The sequence below is a fragment of the Drosophila serrata genome, unplaced genomic scaffold (genome assembly GCF_035046125.1).
Source record: "Drosophila serrata isolate PLE 108 unplaced genomic scaffold, ASM3504612v1 contig_382, whole genome shotgun sequence".
Lineage (NCBI taxonomy): Eukaryota > Metazoa > Arthropoda > Insecta > Diptera > Drosophilidae > Drosophila > Drosophila serrata.
The window spans coordinates 3058890-3078640 of NW_028257280.1; the positions used below are offsets into that span (position 1 = coordinate 3058890).

The 19751-nt window shown below is 42.5% G+C and overlaps 3 protein-coding genes and 1 long non-coding RNA gene across 5 annotated transcripts; 2 read left to right on the forward strand and 2 right to left on the reverse strand.

The window, feature by feature from the left end:
* Nucleotides 1-784: 784 nt before the first annotated feature.
* Dtg (Dpp target gene) lies at nt 785-6006 on the reverse strand. The gene is given in 4 exon segments (XM_020955898.2): nt 785-1889; nt 1891-2653; nt 2715-3068; nt 5552-6006. Coding segments are annotated over 4 exon segments (2028 nt in total). The 5' UTR covers nt 5691-6006; the 3' UTR covers nt 785-1117.
* Nucleotides 6007-9030: 3024 nt separating this feature from the next.
* LOC147642560 (uncharacterized) lies at nt 9031-11523 on the forward strand. The gene is made up of 2 exons (XR_015273364.1): nt 9031-10199; nt 10753-11523. It is a non-coding gene; the product is annotated as an uncharacterized LOC147642560 (long non-coding RNA).
* Nucleotides 11524-13789: 2266 nt separating this feature from the next.
* On the forward strand, nt 13790-17154 carry LOC110186910 (lipase 3). 2 transcript variants are annotated; one of them, XM_020956230.2, is made up of 3 exons: nt 13790-14302; nt 14565-14734; nt 16050-17154. In XM_020956230.2, exons 1-3 carry the CDS (start codon nt 14186-14188, stop codon nt 16990-16992), a joined length of 1230 nt encoding a protein of 409 aa, XP_020811889.2. In that variant the 5' UTR covers nt 13790-14185; the 3' UTR covers nt 16993-17154. The 2 variants fall into 2 exon arrangements, with proteins under 2 accessions (XP_020811889.2, XP_086696517.1); XM_086840391.1 differs by lacking the exon at nt 13790-14302 and having other exon boundaries at nt 14315-14734.
* Nucleotides 17155-17218: 64 nt separating this feature from the next.
* On the reverse strand, nt 17219-19711 carry Not10 (CCR4-NOT transcription complex subunit 10). Its single transcript, XM_020955726.2, has 6 exons — nt 19434-19711; nt 18612-19373; nt 18226-18553; nt 18097-18164; nt 17693-18043; nt 17219-17635 (listed from the first exon to the last, which is right to left on the reverse strand). The coding sequence occupies exons 1-6, from the start codon at nt 19520-19522 to the stop codon at nt 17311-17313; spliced, it is 1923 nt and encodes a 640-aa protein (XP_020811385.2). The 5' UTR covers nt 19523-19711; the 3' UTR covers nt 17219-17310.
* Nucleotides 19712-19751: the final 40 nt, after the last annotated feature.

The window sequence follows — 19751 nt, forward strand, 5'->3', positions numbered from 1 at the left end:
CCTTGGATAATTAAATAATAATACAGAGATAAGGATTGATGGAAGATATTTGCTATTTGGAAGGAAGTAATCAAACTCTCAGATAATCAATCTGAAAAATCAATTTTACTGTCACAAATTTAATATTACAGAAAGGCAAGGCCTTTATCGCATATGATATATGCATCTCGTCATTTCTTTTGATTTACTTAGAATATAGTATTTCTACATGACGACTATAACGGCTTTATATTACTATTATACTAATCTACAATTTGTATTATAGATATTGTAAGTATTTCAGTGTAGTAATGTGGAATTTACCGAACTCGCATGCATTTATTCATTCGGCTTTTAAGACATTTTATTTAAAAAACCCATATAATATATTATATAACCTTTATTTCTGGAGTTGGCTAGATTTATTTACCTTTTGATGGTAATCGAAAATATATAAATTATAGGCCAGAAACGATATCACAGCCCGATAAGGAGCAGAAAATTTTAGATGATGCCATTGTGAGAAATAGAGAGATACGAATTAAGTGTCCTATTAACTACTCTGATTTATAGACTGTTGTCTAGAAAACAATTTAGCAGAGTTAGCATCTTCCAGGAAAATTATTCGGAAACATGTCTATTTTTTTCTAGGAAATGAAGACGATGTAAAAGGGCACAAATACCTTGGAAATTTAAAAAGCTCGTATTTTACTCGTCTTAGTCCTTCCAAATTAGAAATAGAATATAGATTATAATATATAGATTACCAGCTTCTTACAGATAATTTTATAAATAAAACAAAATGTTGACCAATTGAAAATATTTATTCTGACTTCTTATCAGACACAATAAAAAAGGTTCCTAACTCTAATGAAAATGTTTAAACATAAATATTTGTGGAGCTTTTGCAATTCTTAGGGGCTAGAGTGTATTTAAAATTAAACAGTATGGCAAATGATGTTTCGATTCGCTTTTCGTTCGATTTGCTTGCAGCTTCTCTCAGTCAACAATTTAGAAACCAAAGTGAACAAGTCTTTGTCGAAATATTAGGGTCAATAGCTATTTACAGTGCACCGAGGTCAAAGGACCTCCTCAAAGGATCTCCAAGGTGATCCACTTTCCAGTGCCGAGAGAAATCCTATAGGCATTCGTCCGTCTCCTCGTTGCCCAGGGATACAATAACGGGAGTCGATAGATCCACCTCGAGAAGTTTCACCTGAGCGTCCTCCTCGTCGCGATCGTCCTTGCCCAGGCGTTGCTCCTGCATCTCAATGTCCAGGGTGCCGTGTTGGCGTTGAAACGAGACCACGAAAATGACCAGCGAGGCCACGATGAAGATCACCGCGGTGCCAGAGCACAGGGCGATGATCAAGGTCGATCTATAATTGGAAGGACCCGAGAGCTGGGCAGAGTGCTCGTCCGCCGAGTTACTATCAAAGGTCTGGCCAGCATCGTGCGGGGGGTAGGACACCAGCGGAGTAGCTGTACTGTCGTCGGTGGAGGAGGGCTTGGCTTCATCGGCAGCGGGCTCGTGTGTCTCCTCCTCCGAGGAGGAGTCTGAGTTGGAGTCGTTTTGGTCTTCCTTGTGCTCCGATGCTTCTTGATCTTTCTCCTTATCCTCCACAGATTCAGGTTCTTCTTCTTTATTTTCTACGGATTCCGCATCAGTTTTTGGTGTTACTTCCCTTTCCACTGGTTTTTGAGTGGAGCTTGGACTTGCTGGGATGATGGGCTCTTCTGCATCGATGTGGTGAACTTCTTCCTGTGGTTCCTCTTTCTTTAGCTCCTCTTCCTTATGTTCCACTTCTTCCACTTTGAGCTCCTGTTCCTTAGGCTCCTCTTCCTTAGGTTCCTCTTCTATAGGCTCCCCTTCCTTAGGCTTCACTTCCGTAGGTTCCTCTTTCGTTAGTCTCCTCTTCCTTAGGCTTCTCTTCTTTTGGCTCCTCTTCTTTAGGCTCCTCTTCCTTATCCTTGGTTTGCTCTCCATTATGTTCATCTTTCTTGAGTTCCTCTTCTATTGGCTTTGTCTCTTCAAAAGAACTCATCTGCGTGGTTTCAAGAACAACTTCCTCTTCGCCAGGTTGTGAATCCTCAGCGTCTGCTGCCTCCACTACTGTCTCCTGTGGCTGAGCTGTGCCCTCCACTTCCTTTTCTATTTCCGCCTTGGCTTCTTCCTCAGACTTCTTTTCGATCTGTTCTTGAAGCTCACTAGCAGATTTGAAGAAAGTATTTGGAATTGCTTTTACGTCCTCTGAAGTATTTCCATCGATCTCGTTTATGTTCGGATTTGGCTCCTCGGACTGGCGTTCCTCCTGGGCAGTTTCTAACTGTTCTACAACTTCAGGGGCCTCTTCGATGGGCAGCAGGTCCTCCACGCCCTGTTTCTTGGTCACCTGGTGCTTGGTCTCCTCATAAGTGGGGATCGGAGTGCCGGTGTTCTCGCCCTCGACAGTCTTGTGTTCTTGTTCCAACGCCAATAGGTTAGTCTTGGTGATGGGCTGTTCAGTGATGGCCCGTTCTTCATTGAGACTCAGGGAGTCCGGGTCGTCCTGCTCACTGGCCATGGCAATGTTGTCCGTTACTGCTTCCGGTTCCGCTTGGGCCTCTGGCGTAAGATTTCCCTCCGTCTCCGGTGACTCAAGCGTCTTGGGTTCACGGGCATTTTGGACGGCAGCTAAGAGAAAAGGTTTAGACTTATAATTTTTTCAAATGACCAATAAAGAATTATGACTCACCTTCAGTTTCCCGATTCTCCGTTTCTAGTGCTGAAATCTCTGTCACTTTTGGAACAGTTTGTTTAAGTGATTCCTCTGAAGAGGGTGCTTCCTCCACCTCGCTGTTGACATCGTTCTTTATATCCTGTTCCAGGTTACCGCCGTAAACAGATACAAAGCTATCTTGTACTTCGGCTTCACTGGACTGAACAAAAAAAACAGGATTAGTTGTATCCGCCTGGGGATTCTCTACAGGATGTCCAGAAATGGTCGTATCATTTTGATTTGTTGAAGTCAGAGTGGGTAAGCTTTCTTCGATCTGAGCTGGAATTATCGTGGTGACTTCGTTGACTTCTGGGACTTCTGTGGTCTCGACTAAAAATAAATCAATAATTTTTTAAAATCAAGAATTAATATTAAATACAATAAATTAAGATTAATTTAAATACTTAGAAGAAGAAAAACGCGAAATCACAGCTAGTTCACAAACCAAACTGCATGTAAAAATTTTGTACGAATGTATACATTTCCGGAAATGAAGTAAAGTGGTGAATGGGAGCGCCAGTTTTGTTATATACATGTAAAATACAATTGTGTAAAATGTAGACATATATATATATATACATATATTTCTACATATATATATAAATATTTGTAATGCTCAACTATGGTATACCCTGTATTTGTTGATTATGTGAATTGCCTTAGCTATGTCACATTGCCTAGTTTCTATAAAAAAATTTAAATTGAGATGTAGAGACTTCATAATATTATTATATATATATATATACATTCTTATAAAATTTCCGATCCATCAATGCGTTTTTATCTAGCTCTAGCTTTTCTAGCCACTGAAAAAAATTGAACTAAAGAACTTAAATATGTATATCGAATTACCTAATGAAGCAGCTCACACTTCAAGGGATAAATAAATACACATTCTGTCGATTAAATTTATTTCCAGTAAACATTGGGAAAACGTTGTTTTCTTTAAAACTGATTTCTCTAAATAAAATACTGTAAAATAAAAATTAATTACTCTTGATATTACCCTATAATAACATTTGTGCTCCGCTTTCTCCACAAATAGAAAAACACAAAATTAAGAGCACTCCCTTTTAAGTACCCAACCCAAAATCGATAGAACTTCTACTTCAAAACTTTCCCCCCAGGAAATTATGAAAAATGCATTTAAAACCGAAAATTAATCAAATGTATTTTCGAACGATGTTAATAGTCGCCGACCCGTTACGTTGATAAACTTCCCCCTCAACGCACTAATAAACAAATATGAGATCCATATTCCTCACGATTGCCATTAGGCCTCTGGGATGGGTTCTTTATAGGCGTCCGTCTCCGATAGACACTCAATCCGTTGGCAAGCCGCATCGATATGGCGGACTCCGATATGGCCCATTCATATCATGGCTGTCATCGGAGGCACTAGCCACTTTCTCACACATTCATTCACAAACGGGGCTCCCAATTTTTCGGGAACCCGAATTCTCATTCGGGACGTCCGCCCGCGCCCATTACTCAAAATGCCGCCAAGTGATTAACATTCCGGACACACACACCATACACACCAGACACACCAGCAATCGAGGAATCCCAAATTAGTAACCAAATAAACAAAGCAACGAGACCAGGCCGGGCAACCCAACCCGCCCAGCCTGTCGCATTCTATGCCTATAAAGTAGCTGGCTTATTTATGAGGAGACATCCACTGCAGCCCCTTTCCTCAGATGCAACTCGATTCTTGGAAAGGCAGAATTATTAGATGCCCCTGCCTGAGATATGCATGGGCGGTCCATGCCCATTTCTATTCCTATTCCTATTCCTATTCACAATCCCAATCCCTTGGGAACGAATGACAAGCGTCCGAGAGTCTGTCTTAGGGTCTTAAAATGGGACAAAGCATGCCGCACGAAATGAAAACAAAGCGGCAGCCAAATGAGGAAAATGGCATTTGGAGTTTAGAGAAAATAAAACAAAAAGAAAATCGATTTTTCCTTCTTTTCGTGTGTGTGTTTGGCCACGCAGCCTGCAGTGGCAGTGGCAGAGGTCCAAAACCAGGCCAGTGTCATCTGTCAGTCCCTCTTTTTTGTTTTGGGACTAGGAATGGAATTATGTGCGTAAGAAATTATGTTTTTCAAACCCAAAATGCATGTTTAAGTGAGAGAAATTACATGTTTAACACAGGGGAACACACGCCATCAGATGATGATCAATGATCCTTTGCCGGAGTCCGTTACTAATTTAATATACTGATATGGGTTTGTTCACCCCACTGGCGATATCTGCTACTCATGAAACTCTCCCACATTCTGGAAGACCACAATCCCTTTGGACGATAGCGGTGGCTATCTTGGGTTTATCGCACAACTTGAACTGTGGTGACCGCCTCAATTGGCCTGTTACCAAACATTATTGAACTTTCGCACGCCGATGGAGTTGGAATTAAAGTTGCATGTGCCGATGGGGCCATTTATCTGACACCCAAGTGGCACCGTTTTCATGTAGCATGGGGAGAGATACAAGTAGGGACTGCGGTTTTGGTGTCGCCTCTTCCGCGGCAGTGGCATAATTACGCTCATACTGCAGCGAGCGAACTCTTTGAATTATGCCAGGCAATATCGCAAAAATCGCAAATCGCTGGCAAACGAGGAAAATTGCAATAAAGCCAAAGCCAAAGCCAAAGAAGAGTCTCCTCTCCAACGGCAAACGGCAGATATATAAGTCAAAGGCCTGATGCGACCGCAACTACAAGTGATTACGACGACAATCACGAGATGCTGATAATGATGATGACGATGATGATGATGAGGATGATGGAGCTGAGTCTGGAATATACTCACTTGTCAGAGCCGAGCACGAAGCCAGCAGAGCCAGGAAGAGCAGGCTTCCCAGGTGAAGATCCAGAGGGCTGGGCACCAGCAGCCTGTTTGTGTTCCTTGAGGAGAAGCAGCTGCCGCGGCGGCTCTTAGAAATGGCCATATTGAGTGACTGATTGATTAGGTTGTCGCTTCCAGTTTGGCCAACACGCACGGACACAGGCACAGGCACAGGCACAAGCACAAGCACACAAATACGCAGATATAAAGATACTGAGATACAAAGATACACGGGATGCGCACAGATACTGCGTTGCAGATACGTCTGCAGCTGCAATTGTTCTGAAGAGTTTCAGTTTCAGCTGCTGCCGCTGTTGCTGATGTTGATGGGTTTTCGAACAACTTCGATTCCAGCTGCTTTTTGTATTAAAGACCACGCACCTCCGACAACCGAACGCGTTGGTTTCTCGCCAAGAACTAAAGTTGAGAACGCGTGCGCTCTGGAATTTTGTGTGAGTCTTGTTGCTGTCGACGTCGCTGTTGCCGTCCATGTTGCCGCTTTTGTGTTGCTGGTGTTGCTCGTGTTGTTGCCGCTGGGCCAGGCAGCAGGCAGGCAGCACTCAAGGCAAGGCAATGCATGTGCCGAGCTCGTATATCGATGACGACGTCGCTGCCTGCCCCGGCCACTGATGCATCTTGCCCTCTCCAGCTGCCTCTGCCTTTGCCTACCTGCACTGAAGGGAAAAGTGCATAGGTTTATTGAAAACTATATTAAACTTTTATAGGTTGAGTATTAGTAGTTAACGTGTTAATATTCCCAAGAAAATGTATCTTAAAGTCTTCTAATATCATATACACATAAAATCTTTAGAGACAATGTATATATTTTATTCAAATTACCATACCTCGATTCATGTTAGGTTTCCTCGAATTTCCTTATGTTTCTTACACAGATTTTTCCCCAGTGCTTTGATCCAATGTTGCAGTGCTTGACTTTATTTGCTTTGGGGTAATAATAGGGCCTGGCAGCAGGCGGCTTCTGCGGCCAAAGTAGTCAGTGGGCTGGCGGTACTCCATGTGTTGGTCCTCTGATAAGTGTAAGTGCCAAGCGCCGGCCCCCAAACCAAAGCAAAGTCAAACACAAACACACATATGTATGTATATAGAAAATACTATAGGAAACTCAAGCAGAGCACACCAACATTTTGGCTTGGCTGTGGCAGGCACATCGTCTTCATCATCGTCATCGACATCGAGCCCTCATTGTGCCAGGCAACAGCCAATTCGCTCGCAGGCGTTCTTTCCACCTCTTCACACCGGTCACTCGGCCTGGCCGGGATCTACCTAGGGCACCTCTGCCCCTGCCCCTGCCCCAGCCCCTCCAGTTGATCCCCTTTCTTTCTTGTTTATTTGGTTCAACACAAGAGCCTCCCAATACAAAAGAGAGCAAGAACAATAAGGGCCCAGAAGGTGGAGGCTAGCCAAATATTTGATATCATATATAATCGGTATTTAAATATCATATAAATTGAAAATGAAATACATATAATTAGCCATTTGTATAATGAGTTTGCTAAAGTTAAAGCTAATCCGAAATGTCTAGAATAAATTTAATTATCTGAATTTAAATATCACATAGTATGCAGTGAATTGAATCTTAGCGATAAAGGATGCTAAATTTAAGAAACAGAATTTGCTATATCTGCAAAGTCTATCAAAGCTCAGTCAAAAATTCTTTAATTTTGATTTGGTAAGCTTTTCTTAATTAGATTTTATTAGTTTAATAAATCTGCATACTCCAACTAAAATTTTAAAATATTAACTTTTTATCAATTTTTGACAATTTTGACGAGTAACCCATTATAAAATTTTTAAAATATTTGAAAAAATTAAATTTTGCACCTCGCCTCTTGATACTGATCAAGAATATATATGATTTATGGGGTCGGAAATGACTCATTCACATTGTTCTATGCTTCTGACTATTATATTTATCTATATTTTTATATGTAAATATGTTCTACAAATATAATTTAAAAATCTCATAACTAAGCCAAAACTGCATTAATTTTAATTCGGATATCAATCTTATGTTAGTTTTTAGTAGTTTATTAAATCTGCATACTCAACTTTAAATGAAAAAAAATTGGGATTTTTATCAATTTAATTTTGAAAAAAATAAATTTTGATCGGACATTGCCTTAAAGATTCGCCTGTTGATGCTGATCAAGAATATATATGATTTATGGGGTTGGAAATGATTCCTTCACTGCTTTAGTGGCTTCTAACTTAAATAAGTATACTTTTCCAAGAGTATCAATGTCAAAATTAATGTTGCTTAAGAAATACTCTATAATATTGCTCAATTACATAAATAGGTAATCAATGAAAATAAATAAAATCAATTTAAAACACCTGCAAACTCAATTACTATTCCATCGAATTAGCTTTCCTTGGTAATTCCTCCAATGACAGCTGCTTCGAATCAATTTTCAGGAACTTGAGTGTTTGTTTGTGAATGATTTGTTTCGCCTGAGTCAGTCCAATCCAAATGGAGGCACCAGCAGTAGAGGCAACGTCGGAGTGCCCCTCCAGCATCTGTGGGCATCGGGGTCCGTCCACGGGGGTCTTTCCCGTCTGTGACTGAATGGCTGATGGTCTGTTAGGAAGACCAACTACTTGCGGGCTGACAGAATGCCCAAACTTCTCCGTACGAACGTTGACAACGACATCGACCGAGCCACTGTGGCTTACCTACTCGGAGTGGTACTCACACATGGGGAATACACAGAACCAAAAGGACTAATTGCATTTCAATATTTAATAATATGTTTGACTAATTAAAACCTCGAGGTTACAAATATAACAAAGTTTTCTAGTTCGAAATTAGATTTGAGGTTATAAAACATATTAATTGATTAATAATCTCATTTATTTAAAGTTAGGAAAGCTGTTCCAGATCCCCATTATTTTCGTTTTAATCCATGTAGTACTATATAGATATAGGATCATAGTAATATATCCCTCCCATCATCATTACCTACCTTTCTCTCTGTGCAGACTACCCGCTACATAGTAGTGTGTGGTAGTTGCTTGGAGGTTTTTCTCAATTTTCTGTGTGGGATTTCCCTGTAAAGTTTTCCATTACGTGATGTAGCCATTTCAATGGGCTTGTAGAGTCGCTCGGCCCACTGTTTATCTTTTATTGATTATGCCAGCAGGCTAACCCCATCCAGCCTGACCAAGTTGGGCCTGGAAAATTTGCCTGATGTGAGTGAGTGAGCTAGCGCGCGCCTTCAGTTTCAATTTAGTCGTTAAATATTTAGATTTTGTTATTGCAGTCGTGGCTCTGCGGTGGATTCGTCGTAGACCCAGGAAAGTGGATAGTGGACAGTGGACGGCAACAGGAAGGAATCAATTGGTTTCCCTTTGAGTAACCACGCTTAGTCATGACGAAACGTCGGCACTTCCTCCCGATGCCGAAGCCGATGCCTCTCAGCATTGGTTCCTTTTGTTGTCGTCGCAGACGCGGGAAGGCGGCTTTTTGTTATTTTGATTTTGCTTTCAGTTTCTCAGTTTTATTTGTGGCTATTTGCGTTTTACGACCCACAAACCGGGAGTTGTAAATACTGAACACAAGCCGGGCAGGAGCGGGCATGGTCCCGAGTCGGGTAATTAGCAACTCGTCCAGGTAGACAGGGGACGCCGCCTCCTGGCCAAGGCCGGCGGTTGTCTGCGGAGTCTGTGGCGTCTCCGGGTTTTTTCTCTGCCTGGTTAGGAAGTTGGTTACAAACGCATCAAGAAACAATTAGCGCCGGATTAGCACACTGACCCGACGGACGGCTAATCTTAATCATCAAACCCATCATAAAGCAGCGACCTGTGGTGACAGTCAGCGTTAGTCACTTTTGCCTTACACGGTGAAAAAATGGGTGGGAAGATTTAAATTATAAGTAGGTTTAAGGAGGGTTTAAAAATACCTTAAAAATGGTTATGTAAATTATGTGTTGTTACTTGTGAAACTATAAAGGGAATTAACAGGATATAAAGGAAAAAAATCCCAATGGATGAATGAGCATATTTTTTCTTACGAGTTTTGATACTGGAAATAATCATTATAATGTAAAAATAAAAGCAACTAAATTTCTGCATTTTGCATTTTCGAGTGAAAAAATTCGCGATTAAATCAAGCATAAATCATTCTTTAAAGTAGAAAGGGTACTTTTTATCGAGTACATTTTCTTCGTCACAACTTTTCGCTGTGCAGACCTCAATCACTTTCGATTTATGACCCAAAGACGACATCGCGGATGGCAGCGAATTGACGATAAGCGCCCTTATTGGTTCAGATAAAAAACGCCATGGGACCGGAAGTCAGAGGGCAATTCCACAGAGGACCGGGTAGGGAAAAGCGAAAAAATTAAATCGAAATACGAAAGAAAAAAAAGAAAGACAAGAAAACGCAACCGAATGCATATCAGAAAGCATACATAGCAGCAGCACTCAAAGTGAAATGTCAGCTCATTGTTCGGCGGAAAAGCTAAACAGCCTTTGATTTGTGACCGCCACACACACTCAGGCCGAGCCATCTTATGCATTATGCAGATCTTGTCCAGCTGGAGTATCAGAGTTTCAAGTTCAATACAAAGTTCACGCCACGCAACTGTCAACGGTGAGTGACTCCAACAAGCAAATGGGTTTTCCGCATTTAAACGAATGAAATCTAAATACCCTTTAAAAAATATAATATCTAATGATAACGATATCTTTATAATTTAGTTTCTAATGCAATATTATAATATGTATATGGTAGATATTATCTTTAAGGCTTCAAGCATTTCTTTAACAAATTGTTTTCCTCAAAAAAAGGAAAATTAATAAAATAAATATCTAGAAATCAGTTTAATGTCATCAGTTTATAAAAATATAATAATAAAACTAATTAAATATAATTCCATCTAAAAATATATAAAATTAACGATACTAATACCCCAAAAAGCGCTACTTTATATGCAGATTTCTGAAAGCGATTTCCCCCCTTTTTCCAAGATTATGAAATTGAATCGGTTAATATCGGGTAACAGTATCGTTGGTTACGGTTTGAGTCACAAGTAAAAAGGGCCATAAACATCTCACTTAGATAAATGAAATATGAACTCATCGTTTAATTACCGATTGTTATCCATACCCGTGTTTATATAATAACTTATACCCTTTGATTACAGCAATCTCTCGCCGAGGAGGCAAACAAACAAACATATATTTGGCAATGGAGTGCGACATGGAGAGTGTGTGTTAGCTGAAGGCCTTCAATTACATAGAATCCATTAGCAGAAAGTGAAAGAAAACCAAACAAGGTGGAGCCCCCGGACCCTGTCCCCAGACACTGTCTCGTTTTCATAGCCCGAAATACCCCGAAACTGCTGAAACTTAACGTTTAATTGTCGAAACCAGTTAACCACAGAGTTTACTTGATCCGCCGCGTCAAACACTGCCGTATGTGTCACAATAGGAATTAGCGTAAACTGTTTTAACGCCAAACAAATGGACATTTGAGATGTGAGCCATAATCATGTGTACATAAGTAAATTGCCTTGGGTTTTACCTTTGCCCAGCAGAGTGGCAGGGATCGGAAAGGTAGGCCAAGGTGGGGCACAACATGTATTAAAGCTTAGTTTAAGTTTAATTTAGTTTGTTGTATTGGAAATTTTCAGGTATTAATTCTGGGACAAGCTAGAAGTTTGTTAAGACATATAGTACGTATTCTCTGTGGAATATTTTGACAGACGATCTGTATGTGATCTGGCTTATAACCAAATCTCGATGTGTAAAGACTATATTAAAATCAAAATCAAATAAACCTTTAAACAACTAAGATAAAGCTAACAATGCATCCCTTTATTCAAATGAAAATCAATAGAGTTAAGGGGAAAACCCTTGAAATTACATAGCTAATAAATATGAAGCAAATATAAATACACATGAAAGTAAATATATATCCAAGCATTTTTCTTTTACTTAAATTTAACTGCAATCCATCACTTTACTGTTTAGATAAGAGCATAAAAATTGCTGATAAGCAATACCTTGGCATAAAGCCAAGTTAACTTACCTGCTCACTACCCATGGCGGTGCACTAGTTCCATGTTCCATCGTCTTCGTGCGGTACGTGAGTCCGGTGAGTCCGGTGAGACCGCTGATAGTGCTCCCGGTGGTGGGTCAATGCCGCCAGTGGGCCAGTGGAGCGGTCCACCGTCCCCATTGATGAAACGAAGCTCGAAGAGAAGCCGTGTGCACAGCAGTAGTGGCTATGAGTTCAACCCCTGGCACATGCAGCTGTTGACGAGCTATTAAAAAGCCATATAAACAAACAGAAAGCTCTCCATCGCTCCACTGAATGAATTGTGAGAGCTGGCACATGGACGGACGGTGGGGGGAGCACTGCCGTCGATTGTCTTTCAAGTGGGCAAACATAAACACCAGAGGAGACGACCACGTCTATGGGTAGCCCGGAGGGGTATAGGTATAGGTATAGGTACGGGTACGGATATGTTGGCAAGTAGGTATGTTGGCAAGTACTTGGCCCGGCCACATCCTAAATAAGCGGACGCCGTTTTCATTAGGCAACAGTTTATTGCAATTCAGCGAAAAAAAGGCCCCCGACGACAACAATGCGACGAAAAACCGAAAAACGAAAAAACCAAAGGCAACAGCCACACGACAGAGTCAAAAATAAAAATATAAAAAAAACTGTAAGTAAGTAGCTCAAAAAAAATTAATACACTGCTCAAAAAGCAATTGTGTCTTATGAATGCCTTGTATGTGATGTGCATAACATTTAACGGCTCGGTAATTGTTCACATTGTTGGGCTTATTGGGTGTATTTATCTCTCTCTTTATCTCTGAGTTCGATGTGCCCTGAATGGGAAACTCAGGTTTTATCTCACAAATTCTATCGGATTGAACAGATTTCAAAGCTATGAGGTGTCAAATCATGGGAGATGCGATGAATCGCTTTCTTCGAAAAAAGTTGGAGTTGGGAAAGATTTATTTAAATATTAAATAACTAAGGAAATTTGTTACAGAGTAAATTTATTTCCTAACATTATTAAATAACAAAAGTATAACAATTTAAAATGATTAAGAATCTGAATTGTCAATTTCAAAACTTAATTTAAATAGTATTAAAACTTGGGTATACCTATACCGTATATGGTTAATAGGGGAAAGTAAAATATGTAGAGTCATCAAACTATTTCCATTGGAGATTAAACGCTTTTTGTTAGATTTAATCATTCTTTTACAAACCGCAAAGATAAATATGTATAAATATATATTTAATTTAAGCTTGTTTCAATAACACACGGAGACAAGGTCATTTAAACTTTCTGCTATTGTTCAGCAGCTTATAGACTTAATCCTATCTGGAATTAATACAGTTTACCGCTCGCTCAACAATATTAAATTAAACTACCAATTAATTAATTAAATTTTATGTTTCATTTTAAGCAAAGCTTTAGTAAGAGATGCCTAATCAAATAATAAGAAATACAAGGTCAATTTAATCCCATTCTAAAGATGTTTTGAAGAGTTTATACACTTGTACGTAATAGCTTTACTATATGTAGCAATAGTATTAAGTATTAGGTATTACTACATTTATTTTGAAAGACGAGGTCAATTTCACTTTCTTCTTATGAATTTAATTTCAACTTGAGATTGTTTGTAAGATTGGAAAAAATTTAATCAGTCTTTCCTCATTTTATTTGCAGAGATGTAGCTTTTTTAGTTATTGCAATATAATTTTAATTAGAAAAGTAAAGTGTTGCTTAGACTTTTTTTTAGAGACAAGGTCAATTTCACTTTCTTCTGACGAATTTAATCTCAATCTTAAGGTTGTTTCTGCGATGCCGCCCACTGTAAGCAGCGGTGACAGTTTTATTATTATTTTTATTTTTTATTTTTGGATGCCGTCGAGCGTTCTCTCTTTCGCTAAGCTGCTATAATTGCTCAAATTGCCGTGGCGGCGTGCCAACTGATTGGATTTTCGGGGTAGCAGGTGGAGGTGGAGGAGTAGCTGCCAGGGAATTTAGTGGAGGCGGGGGCGCCGGCAATTGATATTATGCACAGTGTATGTTGCCGGCAAAACGGCAGACACAGAGGCAGAAGCGACGCTCTGGCCAGGGCCCAAGTCTGGCTAAGAGCGCGTTGACTGGCATGCTGGCATGCCGTGCAGGTGGCTGGCTCACCCGGTCGGGGCTCAAGCTCTGCCCGCTCCTCTGCCGAACAGAGCTGCTGCTCCGCCGGCGAGCGAGTGGCAAGCCCTGCGAGCCCCAGACGCATGCGCAGTCGATAAAGCACATTCGAATCGAACGCTAGCGGTACCGCCGCCGCCTCAATTGCAGTCTCCTCCATTCATATTCATTCATACGACTCTGTTTCGGTTTCGGTTCCCGTTGGGCTTCAGTTTCATTTTCATTTTCGGCGTTTTTGAAAGCTCGCCGCTACTCCGCTCTCTGGAAAGAAAGTGCTGCTGTCTTTCTGCCGATCCTTGGGCAGCTTTCGTTTTCGTTTTCGGACCGGTTCGGCTTCTGATCGGTTACCCAGTTACTTAATCCCAGTTCATGTAACCATTACCGGCCCCTAATCCTGGTCAGCATGCGACGGGAGCGACGGTTGCGCCTGCTGCTGGCACTGGCGCTGATCGCACTGCAGCAGGTGGCCACCAGCATGGCCACAGTGCGTCAGTCGCGCGAAATCATCATCACAGATGCGGTAGGTGTTCCAAAAGGTTCCAAAGCGGGAGTAGGAGGAGGTAAACCCCAGAGCAGCAGCAGCAGGTGCGGGTGCGGAATGCCTAATTACCCAGAGTGTCACAACGCACGCGTCGCGTGGCCTCCAAATGTCAAGCGATAAATGTGCCAACAATTTGTGTTTGCATTTTGGATTTCGGCCCGCCTTCGGCTACCTTCGCTTCCTGCCTCCACTTGTTGTATCGCAACCTGTTACCTGTTACCTGTATCCGTATCCCTTGCAGGTGCGGCGCATCCAGAACGATGGCTACAATGTAGAGCGCCACACGGTGACAACCAAGGATGGATATGTGTTGACCCTCCATCGCATTCCGCAGGTGGATCCCGAGCGGGGAAGCCTGCTCCGGCGACCAGCCGTCTTCCTGCTCTCGGGACTCTACGCTTCCTCGGATGTGTATGTATGCTAATAGATACTTTGCAAATAGATACTTCCGCTGTCGGCAGATACGCTAGAACATGGGGAAAACAAACAAATATAGCGACACATCAGTATTGTCAAGAGCTCACTACTTATCATTATTTTCGTCATAGAGTAGGGGATCATTTTTATTATTATTGTTTTAGTTTCTAGTGAATGAATGAAATGCAGATAACACTTAATTAGTCAAGTTTAATGCATTTAATTTTACAATTGCGAGATTTAAAGGTGATTTAAATTAGACCTTACTATGAATTTATATGATATTTATTATGCCCTTGCAGGATATTAAAATTTCATTTAGAAGCTTGAAACGCAGTAAAGGATTCGTTTCCGACCCCATAAATCATATATATTCTTGATCAGCATCAAAAACATAGTCGATCTAGCTATGTTCGACAAAAATTTAATTTGTTCAAAATTTTGCAATTTTTACAAGGGGTTACATCGTTAAAATTGCGAAAAATTGATCAAAACCTAAATTTTTTAAAATTAAAATTGAGTATGCAGATTTATTAAACTACTAAAAACTAACATAGGAGTGGTTTCCGAATTGAAATTAATGCTCCTTTGGCTTAGTTATGAGATTTTTAAATTTGATTTTTAGAACATATTTTTATATAAAAATATAGATACAAAGAATGGTATTATAATTACAGTCCAAAGCCTATACCTATGTGAAGGAGTCATTTCCATAAACCATATATATTCTTGATCAGCATCAACAGGCGAATCTTTTAAGCCATGTCCGACAAAAATGTAATTTTTTTAACATTTTCAGAATTTTATAAGGGGTTACATCGTTAAAATTGTCAAAAATTCGTAAAAATGTTCAATATTTATAATTTTAAATTGAGTACGCAGATTTATAAACCTAATCGAAACTAACATAGAAAGCTTTCCAAATATAATTAATGCATTTTTGGTTTTTTGATTTGGCGAAAAAGTTATGAAATAAAATATAGATAAATAATGATATCCGACTCGTACCTATAATTCGATTTTAAACATGGGTATATAAACTTCAGATTCCCGAAAATATGTTCTTTTCTAGAATTAGTTATTTCCCATTAAAAACATATAACCATAATCTTATCTTATAGTTGAAAAACTAAAACCATTGGATTTTATAAATATATATTACATTACAAGCTTTAAATTAAGTTAAAATTTACATATTGGAAAGTGATTTACTGCATAAAAACTTCAGCTTCTCCAAAGTTTGCTATCTTTTTTGTGATTGATATACATTTATAACTTTAAAGATAATTATTATAATATTTGCTTACAGGTGGCTCCTCAACGGTAGGGAGGACTCCCTTGCCTATCTCCTTTGGCGTGCCGGCTACGATGTGTGGTTAGGCAACAACCGGGGCAACATCTACTGCCGGAAGAACTTGTGGCGTAACACCACAGAGCGCGAGTTCTGGGACTTTAGCTGGCACGAGATGGGTGTCTATGACATGCCCGCCCAGGTGGACTATGTGCTCCGGAGCACCGGACAACGGGCCATCCATTTTGTGGGCATTTCGCAGGGCGGCACCGTTTTCCTGGTGATGAACTCCATGCTGCCACAGTACAATGCCGTCTTCAAGAGCGCCACTCTGCTGGCACCCGTGGCATATGTTAGCAACACGAAAAGCGGTCTTGCCAAGATCATCGGCCCGGTTTTGGGCACTCGAAACTACGTTTCCAAAATGCTCGAGGGCGTGGAGATGTTCTCCACGAATAAGTTCTTCAAGAAGTTCCTGTCGATGACCTGCCTCGAGAACGAGAAGCCTCTGGTCTGCATTAGCCGTTTGTGGCCGGCGGTGGGCTATGACACCAGGTTCCTCAACAAGACCCTTCTGCCCGATCTGATGGCCAACTTTCCCGCGGGCGGATCGGTCAAGCAGCTGATGCATTACTTTCAGGGCTACGTGTCCACGCACTTCCGGCAGTATGACTACGGTCCGGAGCGCAACTGGCTTCACTATCAGCAGCTGGAGCCGCCGGAATACGCGCTGGAGAATGTGACCACGCCGGTGACGGTGTTCTTTTCGGAGAATGACTACATTGTGGCGCCAGCGGACATCTGGCGACTGCTTACCCGGCTGCCGAACGTGGAGGCCGCCTACAAGGTTCCCTGGAAGCGCTGGAACCACTTTGACTTCATCTGCGGCTTGGGTGTAAGAGAGTACATCTTCGACAACATCGTACTCTCCATGAATCGCTATGAGCAGCGGCGTCGCTGAGGAGGGATCAGGGATCGGGGATCGGAGATCACAGCCAGAACTACTAGTGCCAAAAACAAATTGTAGAATTACGAAACTGAATCTGCGGTTGATGTGGCTAGATCAACTCGGGATATAAGCATGTACTGATTAATAAATAAATAATTTATAGTTTAGTGTAAATGAAAGGGGCATAACTTTTAAATGTATTAAATAGTTAATTGGCATTCCCCTACTAAAGAACCCATTTTTACGTCGGTCAATCATTTCAATATATTTACAAATCCACATTCAATTTTCCTGCTTTGAATCCGTCTAGTTATGTACACAATTTGTTGTCTATATGGGCGCCCCGCTAACGACGGGCCCCATCTTGAGGTCTATGAAGCGACGCAGGGCCAGCGCGGAAGGGCCAACCAGCGAATGGTTCAGGCTGGCTAGGAGCGTTTTCGCCTGCTGCAGGTCGTTCTGCAGGGCCATGGCCACAGCCAGATTGTAGCGGACCACGTTTTGGGCAGCGTCCACAGATTTGAGCTGCCAGTCGCGCGTCTCCAGATCATAGGCATTTAACGTACCCACAAACGTGGGGTCTAGGTGGTCGCGGGCATCAGCTGCCTTGCCCATCAGCATTAACGCTTCGCCGGCGTACATGTGACCCAGCAATCTTAAAGGGATTTATAAGTCATATTTAGGAAGGATAAGAAAAGAAAACTTTACGTACTTGTGCGCATCGGAGAGACGCTCGCAGGCCAGCAGTTGTTCGGCCATTTCCAAGGCCGTTACATGGTCACGAAGTCGCAGGGAGACAAAGCTGTGCGCTGCATATATGGCGGCCAGCATATTCTCCAGCGACTCTAGGGTGACTGGCTTGGACGGATTGCAAAAATTGTTGTCCTGGGGCTGGCGCCAAGACTCCTGAGTCGGATCCTTTGGATCGGGTGCGTCTACATCTTCCGGTGACACTGCTGCCATGTGGAAGCTGGCCTTGTAGTGAAGCGTAAGGGTCAAGGCGCTGCGCAGGCACAAAGCGGCGAATTCCAGAGTGGGTTCCGGCACTCCAGCTGATTGGGCGCTAAAAGAAAATCGAAATTTACATTTTGCTAGGTTCCAGAGTGATCTACTTACGCATATGACTTGGCTGAGACTGGGGCTGCACCTCCTGCCTGCGACTGACGGTCCTCTTCCACTAGTTTCTGTGGGGAAAATAAATATTATAGCAGTTGTATCTTTTATTGAAAGAATTATCGAACTAACCGCCTCGTGCTCCATGATGCAGGCCTCGGACATGCGCAACCAGAGTCGCGGATTGCTGTGGAACTGCTTGATGGGCACCAGGAAGCACTGGAAGGCCTCCTTGGGACGGCGCAGATGCAGCATGGCCACGCCCAGGTTGTACAGAATTTCACACGAACGCGCCGAACTCATTGTCTGTAGCGTGCTCTGGCGCAGATTCCTGGCCAGCTGCTTATCGAAATTGAGCGCATTCTGGAAGAACTGGGCGGCGATGGCATAATGGCGAACTCTCAGGTGGATCACGCCCATGTTGTTGGCGATGCAAGTGCTTAGCTGAGGGGTCACAGTACTGAAAGGAACATCTTTACATCATACCAATTCTTCGACTTAAAATGGTAACAACTCACCCGGCTTGGGTGCACTCGTTATTGATGCGCATCAGTTGCTTGGCGGCCATCTGGAAGTCCTTCATTATGTAGTACTGCTGAGCTTTCAGAGCCGCGTACTCCGGCGTTCCGTCCTCCTGAATAACCACTGGCTTCCGATTCAGCACAAGTGTGAGCAGTTGCAGTAGCTGCAGGCTACCGCCCAGACCGGGAACGGGTCCCTCCACAGTTGTTCCTGCTGGCGTGGCTACAACAGTGCTGGGTGTGGCTGCGGGTGGAGATCCTGTGCCGGCCGCAGCATTAGCATCCTCGCCTGGGGTGCTGCTAGGCGCCGTGGCCACCAGGTTGAGCTTGTACTGTAAATAGTCAAGGAAGGCCTCTGCGCGGTTTAGCTGATTGGTGGCCAGTAGAAGCTGCAGTTGCAGCGTGGCCACCAGAGCCGCCATCGACTTCTCCAGCGCTTCCAGGCGTGCCACCAGTGGCGCCAGCTTCTCCAGCGCCGTGCCGTACATGTGACGGTGATAGTAGATGACCGCCCTGTTATAGCGAGCCACTGTGGCAGCTGCGGCGCCTTGCTTGAGGGTCAGGCCGCTGGATGCCTCCCCCGAGGATGTGTCCGCATCGGCGGTTAGTGCCTCCAGTTCTTTCATCAGAGCTGCGTGCTGGGTGCATCCGCCCTTGTGGTAACTGACCACCGCCCGGTTGTGACGCAGGACGGGACCGCTGCTCTCACCGCGCGTTTCCAGCTCCTGCAGCAGCTCCAAACAGCGATCGAACTCCGAGCTGAAACGGCAACCAATGGGTGTGAATCGGCGTTTAGGCTGTTACGGGCGGCAGACTCACTTATTGAACTGCTCGTGCGCCTGGCACAACAGGCTGTAGTTCTCGTCCTCGACGGCCTGCGTCTTGGTGGGGGAATCCGCCGAGTCCATTCCAAAAACAAATAAAAAACAAAAAACCAACTCCTGTTGACTCCTTGATTTTCGCAATCAGCTGCTTTTGTGCGGGCTGCCAACTCAGTCTGAGTACCTTTGATTCACTTTCTGTTATAAATTGTTATAAACATTCATATTTCATATCGAAAAGCTGTTCGATAACTTTTCGCCTTGAAATTGAAAACTGACATTGCCATATCTTGTCAAATTGTATATTCTTTCAGCT

Excerpts from the sequence above, each read along its gene's own strand:
- LOC110186910 (XM_086840391.1), top strand. The coding sequence starts at position 14,430 with ATGTCAAGCGATAAATGTGCCAACAATTTGTGTTTGCATTTTGGATTT. Across the intron at positions 14,735-16,049 it reads CTCTACGCTTCCTCGGATGT|GTGGCTCCTCAACGGTAGGG; the intron begins GTATGTATGCTA and ends ATTTGCTTACAG.
- Not10 (XM_020955726.2), bottom strand. The coding sequence starts at position 19,522 with ATGGACTCGGCGGATTCCCCCACCAAGACGCAGGCCGTCGAGGACGAG. Across the intron at positions 19,374-19,433 it reads GCGCACGAGCAGTTCAATAA|CTCGGAGTTCGATCGCTGTT; the intron begins GTGAGTCTGCCG and ends TTGCCGTTTCAG. Across the intron at positions 18,044-18,096 it reads GTCTCAGCCAAGTCATATGC|CGCCCAATCAGCTGGAGTGC; the intron begins GTAAGTAGATCA and ends ATTTTCTTTTAG.